The 16,567-nt window shown below is 38.7% G+C and overlaps 1 protein-coding gene across 4 annotated transcripts in view; it reads left to right on the top strand.

Moving 5' to 3' along the window:
• prkd3 (protein kinase D3) overlaps positions 1 to 16,567 on the top strand; it is a 110,908-nt gene that overhangs the window by 52,567 nt on the left and 41,774 nt on the right. For 2 of the 4 annotated variants that reach the window (XM_089120051.1, XM_039674370.2), the window contains exons 3-4: positions 2,902 to 3,040; positions 16,398 to 16,529. In XM_089120051.1, coding sequence (XP_088976177.1) covers positions 2,902 to 3,040; positions 16,398 to 16,529 — 271 coding nt within the window. Of the gene's footprint in view, positions 1 to 2,901; positions 3,041 to 16,335; positions 16,530 to 16,567 lie in introns of those variants that run through there. The other 2 variants (XM_089120053.1, XM_089120052.1) reach the window with 2 other exon arrangements.

Consider the following 16,567-nt stretch of genomic DNA (forward strand, 5'->3'; position numbering starts at 1 on the left):
ATCGCTCCATATCCTTAGGTTTCCAGAAATAATTTTTTTGTAGGACCAATCAGCTAATAGAGGGAGTGGCTGAGAAAGATGACGTTGATGTAAGCGCGTCAGTTTCAATTCAGTAATGGCAGCGGAGAAAGACGTGAGAAAAGCTATTCGGTCCGTTGTTGGAAAAGAAACTGCAGAATATACAGAATTTAAAGCCGGATTGTTATCGTCTCACCTCTTGTTGCACAACGGAGGACCACGTGAAGGAGGCAGAAAGTTTGGAAGTTTGTGTGCTGGGCAGTTCGTGCATGATGACCGTGACATTTTGGACGGACGGTTTAGCCGCTCAGGAGTCATGTCAGTCGCTCATATTCCCAACTGTAAATTTACTGATTCTTGTGATGAATAGAACATTTTGTGCACTTGTGCAGGAGGTTGGTGTGTCAGTTTTACATGTTGTAAATCATACAAATTGGTTGTGATTTAAAAAAAAATAATTGTCATAAATAAAAATGTGAAAAACCATACTTTGAAGATATTTGATTTTCAGTTTTAGATGGCAATGGTTGATTTGTTTTACAAAAAAAAAAAAAAATGCCACATAAAAATGTACAAACACATACTTTGAAGACCATAAGGTAATTAAGAAACAATAAGACGTAATATGAAAAATTGTTGTTTATTACACATCTGCAGATAGAGACAGACTGATCATTCACTGTACAGCATTTGCGGCAGATCAGAAAACGACCACAGCGGCGTATTTGTAATGATTAGACACAGCTTCGATAGTTGAATGAATATATCACTGTCCTTCGTGTCAAATATACATTTTGAATTAATAATTGTTCCTAGATGAACAAAACCTGCGGCTCTCGTTGACTGAAATCCTATTGTAAACATAATCCTCTGATCATTCGGTCTTGTTGTTTCCAGCCATTTCGGCGTGTGACATACGTCACTCACGACACCCCGTTAGCGATTGGCTATGGCAGATCGTGAGTGACTTTGGGCAGATCCAATAGATTTGAACTTTAATAGTGAACCCGCCTACAAGGAAGGAAACGTTTCTCAATGGAGCGGTTCAAGACTCTATGTGGAAATGAAATGAACTAGAGTCTGGTTGAACCAGGCTAGCACATTGGGCCCTATCTTGCACCCGGCGCAAATGACTTTGTACACTGACGCATTTATCTTCGCTATTTTGCACCCGCGCAAAGCGGGCTTTTCCCTTCACAGACGCACGTCAGTAAACTAGGAAATGAACTTGCGCTCCCTGGGCAGATAGGCGCAAAAAGGAGGCGTGTTTCGGGCAAACATTCCCTAGTGCTATTTTGCACTTCCAGAAAACAATTTCGCCACTGACCAGAAAAAACCTGGCTTAAAGTCAGTGGCGCGTTGTTCATAATGTTATTTTAGGCGCGCATGCTTGGCCATAATGTAGCGGGTGCACAACGCGCCCGCTTTGATTCTCTCATCAACACAGATGCAGCAGTTTATATTTTTGCAAATCATACATTATGACAAGGAAAAATATTAACACATGAGGGAAATCATTGTGGTGTCCATGAAGATGTAAAAAAAAATGTAGGCCTAAATCTAGCTTACACATTTACCCACATTTTTCAGGCTAATTGTAGTAATGACGGATCAGACCTGTTTGCCCAATAGTGCCAAGAAGACACAGACATATATATATATATATATATATATATATATATATATATATTATATATAATGTTTAACCAATGCTGATTTGGGTGGGTTTCTCCCATCCCCATACAGCGGGTATGTAAAGGGTCTTAAAGGGTATGTTGGATGAGGCTCTGATTGGTTTATTTGACGTTACGCATAATCCACACCACTGAATAATGAAGCAATTTCAGACCAACCCCTTTTAAAGTTGCGTCGGGTGCAAGAGTCATTTATCCCGCTGGTGAAATAGCAACAGCGCCGAGATCCGCCCACAAAGTTACTTGATACTTGCGTTTCAGATTGTTAAAATAGGATAAAATATTAAATTTTGAAGTAGAAAGGCTGAAATAGTATTTGCTTGTAAAAAAAGTACTTAAACAATCGTTGTTTTATTTACAACTTTGAAAAATCTTTTAACAGTGTATTTGATTTGTAAAGACACTGCTTGATGTGTGAGCAAATATTTCGTCTTACTCGCGCACGCTTCGATCTGGATTTGACCCGGCTTCACCAGCATGAGAGGCGGGAGCATTAACAAAGACCACAACCTCTAGCATCAGTTGCTAGTGCATCTCTTGAGGCCAGGGGAGTGAGGTTTACCTGTACAGCTCTTTACCAGCTGACCTCCATTTCATAGCCTTAAAAATGCGAAAACATAAAAAGGTCAAATAAGCAAGGTTAATGAGCCCTCTCTATCTTGCGAATAATTCCACGTGGAGAAGAGCTATGGCGGAGGAAGTGAAGAACAGTAGTGTGACTCATCTGTGTGGGCTTGATTTCAACAGATGTTTTACAGACCTTCCCTTCGCCGGGCTAATATTCCAGGCGCTCGGCTCTGCATGCCTCCCAGCTTTAGTAATCTCCTTAGAGGGAAGCCATTGCTGAAAAACAGGGCCTGGATGTTCCTTTCTGTCTCTCTCTCTCTCTCTCTTGTCATATTGTATTTGGCTCTAGGGTATTAGGGTTCACCGCACATCATTATATGGATCTCTTGAATACCTGATTCTGACTGGTTGTGGGTGGCGTTGAGTGCTCTGATGTTATTATGTGATAATATTCCATAATTTCCCACAGCAACATACAAATGAGACTTTCATATGCTAGTCTTTTTTTTCAACAATTTCTGTATAGATAGATAGATAGATAGATAGAAGTTCTGATGAAAAGTTAATCTCTTTTGATGTTTGATTTGATTATTAATAACATATCCCATCCTCCCCTCCTCAGTTCCCAGAATGTGGATTCTTTGGCTTGTACGATAAGATCTTGCTCTTCCGCCATGATCTGAACTCAGACAACATCCTCCAGCGGCTAATGTCGGCAGAGGATATCCATGAGGGAGATCTTATTGAGGTCGTCCTGTCTGGTGAGTTGTGCTAGCTGTGCCTTTAATAATGTACATTGTATAAGCACTTTAAATTAACACCAGCTTTACCTTTCTCAAATTTCATGTCTAACATTCTTATGCATTTCATCTATCTTACACCTCCATTCAAAAGTTTGGGATCAGCACACTTTAAAGAAATTAATACTTTAATTCAGCAAGAACGCAAAATAAACAGTAAAGACATTTATAACGTTACAAAAGATTTCTATTTCAAAAAAAAAACTTCATTCAAATTTTTCATTCATCAGGATTAATTAATCTCCACAAAAAATATTAAGCTGCACAACTCTTTTCCACATTGATAATAAAAATAAATATTTCTTGAGGGTCCGTGTAACGCTTCACAATTGAATTTTCGGACCATACAATGCAAACGCAAAAATTAAAAAGAATGAATTTGTTTCTGAAGTCACAATTGGGAGAAAAAGGCAACTATCCATTGATAATGAAAGTGGAAAAACAAGAAAAATGAATGTCTGGTTTCCATTTTTCATTTTTGCATTTGCATCGCATGGTCCAAAAATTGAATTGTGAAGCGTTACACGGACCCTTGAGCATCAAATAGTCATATTAGAATGATTTCTGAGGAATCATGTGACACTGAAGACTGAAGTTATGATACTGAGAATTTTTATATCTCACAATTCTGACTTGTTTTCTCGCAATTGCAAGTTTTTAAGCTCAATAAAAACTCTTCTGAGAAAAAAAAACTGAAAAAAGGTAATTGCTACTTTATCTCACTCTTAATTGTGTAAAGTTGTAATTACCTTTTCTGAATTTTTTCTCTTTCCAAGTTATTTTTCACAATTCTCAGAAATAATGTCTTAATTAAAAACTTGCATTGGCTTTTTGTTTTCTGTTAAGAAAACAAGCGTCCATAGTCTTAAGAGATTTCTCTTAAAAGCATAAAAAAATATTGCCAAACACAAACCTTTGAACTGCAGTGTATACTACAGTGCTGAGGACATATTAACATTAACACTTTTAACAATTGATATTAGCATAAATTATCTAATCTAATCTAATAGAAAAAGTGTCAATTCATACGTGAAGAAACAGATACTTATAGCTTCCTTATTTTTTTTTTTCTTATTTTTGAAAGCAATTTGTAGTGTAGCCAGAACAGGTTATCTTCACTCGATTTAATTTATTTAGATTATTCAATGATTTATAGCTTTGCAGTTACACCGATGGCCATTTATGGCTCATATCTGTGAGACAGAGCAGATAAGTTTCACTCTGTGATTAGATTGTATTCATTGTATTGTGCCACATGTGTTCCAGATGGAGGGGCCCATGTTAATCTTGTCAATGTGAACTTCAGGTGGTTTCCCTTCAAATGCCTGTTAACACAGGCAGAGCAATTCCCTCAAGACCACCTATCACAATCGGTTTTCTAATTTTACGACATGCTCAGTGCGCAGAGCCATGTGTTAAAAGATTTATGGTCAATCATGTTGACTCACAGGGTTCTGTTTACATGACAAGAACGAGTGACTTTGTCAGATACATTTATGCAATAAATATGTTGCATCCAGTTCTGCTGTCACTTAGTACAGTAGGTCTCCGCCACTGAGGGTTTGAGCTCATCTCTGTTCCTGTGCAGAATGCTTTGTGCATCCTGTTGTATGAAACTGATCTTCCTGTCGGTGGTGTGCTCACATGGGAGCTGTTCAGCACACCTGCTCCTCACATCCTCCTCACTCCTCAGTGGCGAACAGCACTGTCCAGCACTGGAAATCAACACAATATGCTTGACTGATTCCAAGCCAGTATTCTGGACTATTCTGTGAAAAATCCCAAGCGGTCTCCCAGAACTCGGATTCTTATTCATGAAAGTTTTCCTGACGGTTAGACAACCGTGCTGAGAATTCCGGGCAGAGAACAATTTGTAATCGTGCCGTATTGAACCAAGCTCAAGTGGAAATATAACAGGAACTGTTCCTGTTCCGACGTGGCTGCTGCTTTGTTTAGTATAGAGTCATAAATTATTGAAAAAGGAAATAAATAAAACGACTTTTTGATTAAACATATGCAGGATTAGATTGACAATTTCTCCTTTGAGTAATATGAACCGGTATCGATTCTTAAATCTCAGTCGATTAGTCATCCTGTTTCATTTGAATGAATGGGACATTGAATTGCGGCTGCGCGCATCCAAAAAATCGCAATAATCTTTGTCCTTTTTTAATATTGATATGAAATAAAGTCTCAATTTTCAAATTACGTCCATTTTCTTTAGAAATTCAAAAACATAGTAACGTTTTGGCGCTGTGACGTGAGACCGCTCTGGCACAGCTCAAGAGAAGCAGCAGCGCTGATCTCTCTTCCACAGCGCGAAATAAACATGAATGAGCATCTGAATGTGAGTTAAAACATAGAGTACAATTTATCCAAATCCGTATCATGTCACATTGATTCGCCAATCAGCGTTTCAACCGTGGAAAGACGTCAGTTAAACAGCTTGTAATCAATGTCATGTATCGTCATATTTACCTCGGAAAACCCACATGAACTCGTTAGTCAGCTAGAAAAAAATTAAATAACTCCACAGAGGAGCATTTTGGTAAATATATACACCATATTACATATGCATTATAATCCTAATGTTCTTCAATATGTAATGCATATTTGAATAAATCTGGCAAGTTTTTATGACAGCCACCATTTAAATGTTTATATTTCATATAATCTTCTTATTATAAAATTAAATAAAAGTGTAATTTAAGTGTTTATATAGCTACAAAACAGTTCAGTATTACCTTCATATTAGGCTAATGAAGCCTAGTAGGCTATAACTGACTCCCATAGTTTACAGCATAAGAGATTTGATTCCCTTGAGAAAAATGGCCATTTATTGTAACTGATATCCAAAATAATCGATATTGAATCGAATCATAATCGAAATCGAATCGAATTGCAAGCTTGTGAATCGAAATCGAATCGAATTGTGAAATTTGTCTCAATACCCAGCCCTGGCCAACATGGTGCTGCATGCTGTCAATGGTTCTCTGCTGCCCCTGAAGTTGGTTATATGATGCACACCCAGCCACGTGTGTCGTGTCCCTACAAGTAGGGTTGGGTATCGTTTAAATTTGAACGATTCTGATTCCGATTCTGATTCCTTGTTTCGATTCCGGTTCCTAACGATTCTCGATTCCGATTCTTTTAAGAGGCAGGGTCAAAAAAGTTTAGCTAACCTTGCTAACCAACGGTCTTTCTGAAGGAAATACTCCTTCTGTCACAAATACTCCTTTTGTCACAAATTTTGCATTTTGCCGAGATTTCGTTATTTTTAGAAAAGTGAAGCCACACTTTGGACCGCCGACGTAAGCTACTCATGTTCGACTCGCGCGGTTATGCCAACACTTCCGGTAGACGCTTCTTCGTTGGTGTTGTTTAGCGGGTTCTTCTTCTGCTCGGCGGACTGTGAATATCGAAACTAGGAATCGAAATTTTAACTTTTGAACGATTCCGGGAAAAACTAAAAGTTAGTCCCGATTCCAATCGATACTCGATTCTCGATACCCAACCCTACCTACAAGTAAAGTACTCCTCGGTCTTCTCCTTGTATGCAGCTTTGGCTGATTGTATCCCTCTCTTGAGGTTGTGTCTGGAAGTGCTGTACAGTTCTACCAGAAAGACTCGGGAGATAAATTGAATAGCAGTGTAACTTTATTGACAGCTCAACAAGCATAAATTTATGAGTTCTTTGGCGTAGGCCCCGTCCTTAGCCAGCAAAGCGAGATTAGCCGAATCTGCATGTCCCGCCTGAGAATGAAGGCGGGGGCGCAGCCGACTCCCCTGGAGGTAAGGAAGGGACCATCCTGGTGGTTTTGGTGGTGGGGAGGGGAAGGTACCATCTTGGTGGTGGTTGGGGAGGATGGAGGTAATTGGCAGCGACAGCACCTGTGAACTCAGACAGGTGTAAGTACCAATCTTTTATACTGTGAGTAACACCTGATTGGATAGAAGTGAGGTAATACATGACGCACTGACCGAGTCTTCCTGACAGAACTTAAGCTAAAGCTTTCATTTCTTTATTACCAGATCTAAAAGCTGCATCATGGTCTTTCAGAAGTTGGACCTCCTTGGTCATCCATGGCTTCCTGTTTGGGTAGACACAGATGCGTTTGTTGATGGTTACTCTTTCCAAGCAGCATCTGATATAAAAAAGCACAATAGATGTATATTCGTCTAAGTCCTGACTCCTGAGTTGAAAACTGACTCCAGGCAGTGCTTTGAAAGCAGTCCTGCAGCTGTGAGGATACTTCCTCCTGCCAGGTTTGAACTGTTTTGAGAACAGTTTGCTGTCTCGTAATAATGGGGCAGTATCCTGGAGTTCAAAAAAGTGACAGGTGATCAGACTGTCCAAGATTAGGAAGGGATGACGCTTGGAAAGCTTTGGGGATGTTAGAATAGACTCAGTCCAGTGTGTTCTCCCCTCTGCTGGATCATTTAAGATGTTGTTGAAACCTTAAAAGCACAGTCTTCAAGTTTACAGTACATGATCACCAGCCACAATAAACACCCCCTCAGGATAAGAGTTATATTGCTTTTTTATAGTTGTTAACATGTAGCCGAATGCTGCACTACACACCGCTGTATCATCATCAACAGACATCTCCCGTGACAGATGACAGGGCCTGCATTTAACTGCCAACAACTCCAGGTCTGGAGAACAATAGCTGTCAATTATGTTTAGTGTCTTATCCATTATGTAGTTAACAGACCTTACTTTAGAGACAAAGACACTGGGGAGTGGTGGTCTGTAGGGCTGTCGCGGTAACCGCAATATTGTAGTACTGCGCTTCTGACCGCAGCAACAGCGATATTCACGTTTTTTTTTTTATAAGGCTATACCCTTCTTGTTTTGAACCTAATGCATGTGTATTGAGTGTTAAACGAGTTCATAATGATAACAAGACTGTTTATCATGGTGATGTGTAGCCTACAGGCTTCACACAGACAGTGAATGAGAGAGTTCGGCAGAGCGCGTGCGATTACCTGCGTCTGTCTTTGAAGTCGTGAAAAGCTTGTCGTGTCAAAGGGAAGCGAAATATTTGTCGCATCATCATATTAACGTTCTCTTCACGGGTATTTTCCCATAAATGCGCGTCAGCAGCAGCGCTGGTCAGCATCCCACAACACAAGGAACCCGAAATAAAATCAGTGAGTCACGCATTGATTTAATGGGTCTCTAATAAGTGAAGCATCAGCTTCAGCGTTGCCCATGCGACGCATTGCTGCTCAGCTGAGCCTTGAAAAGTTGAACATCAATGTTAAAAATAATGAACATATTGTTTCTTTACATCTCTTTCAATGAATCAGCTTTTTTAAAACGTGTTCGTTGAATGAACGGTTCAATGACTCGCTCAAAGTCCGTTGTCATAACAATATGCGCGCTGAGTGAAAGTCTTTCAATGCACACATACTGTAGACGCTGTTTAGTTTCGGTTACAATGGTTACTGAAAATGTCCTCATTTTTGTCCACATCGTAAACTTTATTTATATAGCAACAAAAACATATAAATTAAATAAATAAATGGCGGTAATACCGCATTTCGCGCTATTGAGACACTCAATATTACCGCAAGGGAAATTCCATAACCGCGACAGCCCTAGTGGTCTGTGAGGGTTCCTTTTTAGCCTCGCGAGCACACCAGCCCTGCATCCTCATTTTTGTTTACGCTCTCTTCACTGTCTCCGACGTCCGCTGCTGGGTATGGTAATCCACATAGACCCCAGTGATCTCCACTGGAATTCCATGCATTTGCTCAAAGGTGACCGATACTAACTGTGTCGTCCCAATATAAATCAATGATTCCCGGGTGAAACAAATCAGTTCTGAAATACCCAGATTAAACGTCCAGAGTATAATAAAAAATAACAACAAAATGCAGTTCTGTTTCAGAGAGACCTCAGCCGTCGCGTCAGTGCACACCTCCATCTAGTTTTAAAGGACAACTCCGGCGCAAAATGAACCTTTGGTCTAATTACACATTGCTACCTAGTCAACCGTTATCTGAGATTTGTTTTCATGATTGCCGAATGGAAATAGTTTTATCTCTAAAAACAGTTTAGCCTATAACGCTAGTATAACGCTAGTATATGGGGCAGAGAGTAATGACAAATAAAAATCGCTTGTTATTACCACTAACAAGGCTCAAAATAGCCCCACACTAACATGGTAGCATAATAAGGGTCCCTACATTCAAACCGAAGCGTTGAGAACTTTGTCAGTGTCCATACAGTTTAATAAGAAGATATTTTATACACACAGTCAACTTCGTGAATAGAGGAAGAAGCCATCTTTGAAAAATAGTCTCTACCAGTCGATCTACGAACACCGATCCAAGTGCGCTGAACTGAGCAGAATCTCATATGGGCCGTTGTTTCCAGAAGAAACACAAACACGAACCATTTTCTTCTTTTCAATATGTACACGTAGCCTACTGTTCGCGCTCACCTTATCACCTTATTCACATCTCACCAGCGCACTTGGATCGGCGTTCGTAGATCGACTGGTCGAGACTATTTTTCCAAGATGGCTTCTTCCTGTATTCGCGAAGTTGACTGTGTGTATAAAACATCTGCTTATTAAACTGTATGGACACTGACAAAGTTCTCAATGCTTCGGTTTGAATGTAGGGACCCTTATTATGCTACCATGTTAGTGTGGGGCTATTTTGAGCCTTGTTAGTGGTAATAACAAGCGATTTTTATTTGTCATTACTCTATGCCCCATATACTAGCGTTATACTAGCGTTATAGGCTAAACTGTTTTTAGAGATAAAACTATTTACATTCGGCAATCATGAAAACAAATCTCAGATAACGGTTGACTAGGTAACAATGTGTAATTAGACTTAAGGTTCATTTAGCGCCGGAGTTGTCCTTTAATATGGGGATGACTAATGAAGCATAGCGAGATTTACAAGTCTGCTTCGAGTGCACGTATTGGAGTGATTTTGAAACTGCTACCACTGATTTGAATAAGATGAGCTCACAGATTCGGTCACCTCATGCTTCAGTTTCTGTGAGGATATGTGCATCCTTTACAGGACTTATTTAGCATACAACAACGACAAACCATGGTTCTCAGTGAAACTCCGACAGCTTTGTTGGGTCAAGAAAAATATTCATAGTGGAATAGGGCCAAAAGGCCAAAAACACACTGACAAAAGAGAGTCAAGAGATTCCCCATCCCCCAAAAAACAAAATCCCTGGACTTTATGACTTCAGACCTGTCGCTCTCATGTCTGTGGTCATGAAGACTGGAGTTGATCTACCTGAAGGACATCACAGGACCCTTGTGAGTAAACAGGTCTGTGGATGATGCTCTCAGTTTGGGAGTGTACTTCGTCCTGCAACATCTCGACAAACGATGTTCGGGTCGGCCTTCAACTCCATCATCCAAGCACACCTCTCTGTTCATAGCTTTTCCTAGCTATTTGTCAGTGGATCACCAGCTTTCTATCTCCCCCCTCTGCTCTTCTCCATGTACACAAATGACTGCACTGCCAACGACCCTTCTGTCAAACTTCTGAAGTTTGCAGACGACACCACCATCTTCAGCCTCATTCACAATGGTGACGAGTCACATACGGGCAGGAAGTTGAACAGCTGGCTTTCTGGTGCAGTCATAACAACCTGGTGCTGAATGTGCTCAAAACAGTGGGGATGATTGTGGACTAGAGGAGAAACAACCCAGCATTACCCTCACTCACCATCATGAACAGCAGAGTCCTTTAGGTTCCTGTGCACCACCATCTCTCACGACTTAAAGGCGGGAAATCATATTTGCTCTGTTGCAAAAAAAGATCCAGCAGAGACTGCTGAAGGAGTATAACTTCCTTCACATAAGGAAAAGGAAGTGTGTGAACTTCCTTCACAGCTGAAGGAGTTCAACCTGCCACAGGTGCTGCTGATGCCGTTGTACTCTACAGTCAATGAGTCTGTCCTCGGCACTTCTGTAACTATCTGGTTTGGCTCAGCTACAAACTCAGACGTCGGAAGACGGTTCGGACTCCTGTGAGGATTATTAGTGCTCCCATGGCCACCCTCCAAGATCTGTTTACTTCCAGAGTGAGAAAAGGGGCTCAGAAAATCGCTTTGGATCCCTCACATTCAAGTCACTTTCTCTTTGAACTGTTTTGGTCCGTCAGGCCCGGCGCTACAGAGCACCAGGCACAAGAAAAGTTCCCCCAGGCAATCTACCTCTTGAACAGTTAAATGTTCTCCCCACTGCGCAATGATTAAATGCATGAAGACTTCAAATTATATATATGAAGTTCGTCTAAAGTTTTTGTTTAATATGAACAATTTTATCAGGCTCTTATGTGTAGGTTTCTACCTAAGGATCAGCATTTCTGAATGGGCTGAGGCTGGGATTTAGTGAGTTTGACAGTGGTGGCTTTTCGAGGCTTTTGCATCGGAGGTCTTCATACATATACAGATGTGTATGTGTGTGTTTTATTCACATATCTTTATTTTTTATTTTACTATCTGTGTGCTGTTGTTGTCTCTGTGTACTGGAAGCTTCTTCAGTCACCAAAACAAATTCCTTGTGTGTCCAAACATACTTTGAATAAAGCTTGTTCTGGGATTTTGTGTCTCATTGAAACATAGTTTAATATTAGGGCTGGGTATCGACCCAAATTTCACAATTCGATTCGATTTCGATTCATAAGCTTGCAATTCGATTCGATTTCGATTCCAATTCGATTCAATATTGATTATTTTGGATATCAGTTATAATAATGGCAAATTTTCTCAAGGAAATCAAATCTCTTAACTAATGCTGTAAACTATGGGAGTCTAGTTGTAGCCAATAGGCTTCATTAGCCTAATATGAAGGTAATAATGAACTGTTTTGTAGCTATACAAACACTTAAATTACACTTTTTTATTTTTTATGATAAGAAGATTATATAAAATGTAAACATTTAAATGGTGGCTGTCATAAAAAACTTGCCAGATTTATTCAAATATGGTCTAAATATTGAAGAACATTAAGATTATAATGCATTTGTAATATGGTGTATATATTTAGCAAAATATATATATATATATATATATATAACTCTCTAGAGTTATTTTTTCAAGATGACTAAAGAGTTTATGTGGGTTTTCTGAGGTAAATACATGACATTGATTACAAGCTGTTTAACTGACGTCTTTCCACGGTTGAAACGCTGATTGGCGAATCAATGTGACATGATACGGATTTCGATAAGTTGTACTCTATCTTTTAACACACTTTCAGATGCTCATTCATGTTTATTTCGCGCTGTGGAAGAGAGATCAGCGCTGCTGCTTCTCTTGAGCTGCGCCAGAGCGATCTCTCGCCACAGCGCCAAAACGCTATTTATGTTTTTGAATTTCTAAAGAAAATGGACGTAATTTGAAAATTGAGACTTTGTTTCATATCAATAGTAAAAAAGGACAAAGATTATTGCGATTTTTGTTGGATGCGCGCAGCCGCGATACAATGTTCCATTCATTCAAATGAAACAGGATGACTAATCGATTCTTGAGATTTAAGAATCGATATCGCTTCGTAAAAATGAGAATCGATTAATATCAAGAAATCGATATTTATTACCCAGCCCTATTTAATATGTTGACACAGTTATGAGAAATGATTTGAATGGGATCAGTCTAGGGTCCAGATATGGACCACGGTCCGTCTCTGGTTTAGTCAAAACAAATGAATATGCTTTCACACACTGCCCCTTAACATTGTCTCGTGTTTCTCCTCTCTGCATCCATCGGCTGTGCTAATAAAACACTCTTGCATCTTTTTGTTGGCAGTCAGCTCAAAGGCAAAAGCTTGTTTTTGTTGCAGTAGGTGATGGTCGTGCTTCTGCTGAGAAGAAACGTGGTTTGTGCAGAGCAGCTCTGGTTCAGTAAACAGCAGGATGCCTATCACTGTTAGCTTTTGTCTGAGATAGTGTGTCGACAGGATCTGCTGTAGTAGACGTTGTTGTCCTTCTTTGTGCTGCGAGTTTCAAACTGTTAGCTGTGTGTTTTGGTTCGATTTCAAGTTCAGCAGTGGAACAGATCACACTTTATTTGAGGAAGCCCTGAAACTGTCTCTGATGAAGACTTTGAAGGAATTCTAAAAGACTGCATGTATTGTTTCTAGACTAAGAGTTTAGAGTTTATTAACTGTGTTTGGATGTTTTGCCTGAAGTCTAATAGATGAGTTTTGAGATGCTGGAATCTTCATTTGTCATAATGTGTGTAGTGTCTTCATGAATGCCTCATTATGAGCCTGTGTTCCAGTGCTCTAGACTGCTGTCTGCCATGTGATTCACTTCAAGCTCAAATGTTCTACTTTCTCTCTTTGATGTTCAAAAAGGAATGCACTCTTTTTTTTTCTTCTTACTTGTTACCCGGGTTGATTTGTTCAAGTTTTAGATTCTTTGTTCCTTTGGTTTGTATCCTAACATCAGAGAAGGCCATGGTCAAAAGCCACATTTGAAAATGTGAAACATCTGCAATCTTCCAACAATTTGAACTTTGCGGCGAAATAAAATATGCTTAAAATATATGCATCACCTCCACCCTAAACTTGAAATATTTGATGTGCTCCATCTGCAATAATGACCAGCTGACTTCCGCTTATAAAATGGCCAGTCGCCAAGCCAATAAATGTCACCATGTTTATTTTACAGATGTTCATTATTCCCTTTACACTGAATACATTTTAGACTGAATTGATATTTTAATTATTGGTTTAGTTCATTTTAAAGTAGTTTACTTTTTAAAAAGCTTAATTTACTCAACCCCATGCCATGCAAGATGTCCATTTTTTTTTTCAGTCGAAAGAAATTAAGAAATTAATGTTTTTGATGAAAACATTCCAGCATTTTTCTCCATATAATGGACTTCAGTCGGAACCAAACGATTCAAGGTCCAAAAGACACTTTCAGTGCAAACTGCAAACTGTTCAAAGGGCTTTAAACGATTCCAGACAATGAATAAGGGTCTTATCAAGCGAAACATTCGCTCATTTAAAAAGAAACAAAAGTTTAAGTTTTATAAGCTCAAATGCTCACCTCGCACGTTCGTGACTCTCCTGTTCGAACTCGTTCATCAAAATGAACAAATCTTTTCCCGAGTCAGTTCGTTCGTTGAATGAACCAAATGACTCGGGAAAAGTTTCGTTCATTTTGATGAACGAGTTCGAACAAGAGAGTCACGAACGCGCATCACAGAACAGAGCGAGGTGACCATTTGAGCTTCTAAAACTTAAACTTTGTCATTTATTTATTAAATGATCGAATGTTTCGTTCGATAAGACCCTTATTCATTGTCTGGAATCGTTTAAAGCCCTTTGAACAGTTTGAAGTTTGCACTGAAAGTCTCCTTTAAGTCTTGATATGCAAATCTATTACTGTACGCATACTCATTCAACAGCCTACTTCGTTCATCAACCCACATTTTTTTTTTAAACTGCTTGAAACTGGTTAATTTTTGTATTTTTTTTTAATTGTGTGGCCATTTAGGGTCAGAAATGTGCATGCAAAGTTTCGACACATAGTTAGTTGTGTTTCGCAATTTAAGGCTGTACAACTTTTGGTGACTACAATTGTGTTCGGGTTCAAATTGACCCCCATTGGTTTTAATGCAATTTACCAAAAATTAGCACTTTGAAAGACAGCAAAGAGTCAGGTAAAAACTTTGTTGCTCGTTAAATATGAATATGAAGTGCATGCATTACATTTATGAAATTTAATACTGAAATGTAGCCTTGTCCTCTAAATCATCTAAGGAGAATTCACTGTGAAGTTTCTGAAGAGAATTTTTTTTGTTGATAGCTTTCTCGTCTGTTGCAGCACTGAACTGAAGTGTGAGAAACCTCACTAGGGCGGAGGCTATTTACAATAGCAATCTAGTAAAATTGTATATGTAGTAAAAAAATATATATACATATTCTATAGGCCTACATTAAATCAATGTTTTTATGTTGTGTCTGTGCAGCTTATTTTCAACATAACAATAATTGGGTCAAATTGACCCAACACTACTATTGGATTAATCAATGTACATACATTTCTTATCGAAAGAAAAAAAAAAAACTAAAACAATTTTTTTTTTTTTTGGAAATCATTCCAAAATCGTTCCAAAATATTTGAAATGGTTTTAATTGAATCGTGACCAAATTTCAGATTTTGCTATGTACATAAGGTATATATGATGATATAAATGAAATTTCTATATATTCATGTTTAATCGTGTTTTTGACTTTTTTTTTTGACTAATTGTTAATTAGATGTTACCAAGAGAGCCATATTATGTTTGAAAGAACCCTGTGGAAATTATCATTTTAACTCGTTTAAAAAATAAAATATTAGGAAGATACACTTTGTAAAAACAGATTTTCTAGAGAGTTTTGTGTTGACCACTAACAAATTCAACGCAAAAACATTTTCTATGTAAATGTCACCTATGGAATGGTTATACAGGGCTTCATTATGAGGACCTAGCCGTCTCTAGGCAACCCACTGGCTAGTTGATTTTGAAAATATGTATTTTGCTCATCCCTGGTTGTCATGACATTAGCTATGCTTCCATCCAATGTTGCGAATATAACTTGGAGTTTCACATAAAACATTTGTTTTTATCAGAAACAAGAGATTGCACGTTTCCAGACCTTATACTTTCATTTTATACGAGTGCATTTTGTTTCCTCTGCAGATGCTTTCTTACTGAATGACTGACAAGAAAGTGTTAGTTTTTTGTGTGTATCAGACTAAACCTTAGGCTCTGCCAAAAACAGTAATACTGTATTGCCAGTACAGTCAGTGTGTGATTCACACGCATATTAAGATAAAACCACAAACAATTCAACAGGAACTGTAGAAACACATTTGTTGCACAGTGTTGTTCCACAGGCTTAAATGTTCACTTTCCCATTACACACATGAAGTGATATTCAATTATTTCATCCTCTTAATCATACCTCATCATGAATTCATTCCACTCTGAGTCGCATCAGTTAATCACTGACTTTGAATCAATCTAAAGGACAGCCTTGTGTGGTTTTGTCTATGATATTGCCTTCAGGCTGCTCATCTCCTATTCGTCTGTAGACCTCTGACTAAAAAAAGAAAGAAATAAAGAAGGCTACCAGTTGTTAAAAATCACATAAAACAAGTAGTTTCATTCTTCTTTGGAATGTTATGAAATATTATGACTACTAGACTTTTAACTAATGTTTTGTCTTTTTGTTCTTTTCTTTAATTTGTATTATTTTGTCCAGTGTTTTGTTGCATCATTCATTCTTTTGCCTGAGTTGTCCTTTAAGTTACATTTTGATTCCAGCTCAAGCTACAGTGGAAGATTTCCAGATCCGACCTCATGCCCTTTACGTCCACTCCTACAAAGCGCCCACGTTCTGTGACTACTGTGGAGAGATGCTGTGGGGACTCGTCCGGCAGGGCCTCAAATGTGAAGGTAGCAGTCATATTCTGAATAAATATATGAAGAGTTCA

This window comes from Pimephales promelas, chromosome 15 (assembly GCF_988280905.1).
Source record: "Pimephales promelas chromosome 15, fPimPro1.hap1.1, whole genome shotgun sequence".
Lineage (NCBI taxonomy): Eukaryota > Metazoa > Chordata > Actinopteri > Cypriniformes > Leuciscidae > Pimephales > Pimephales promelas.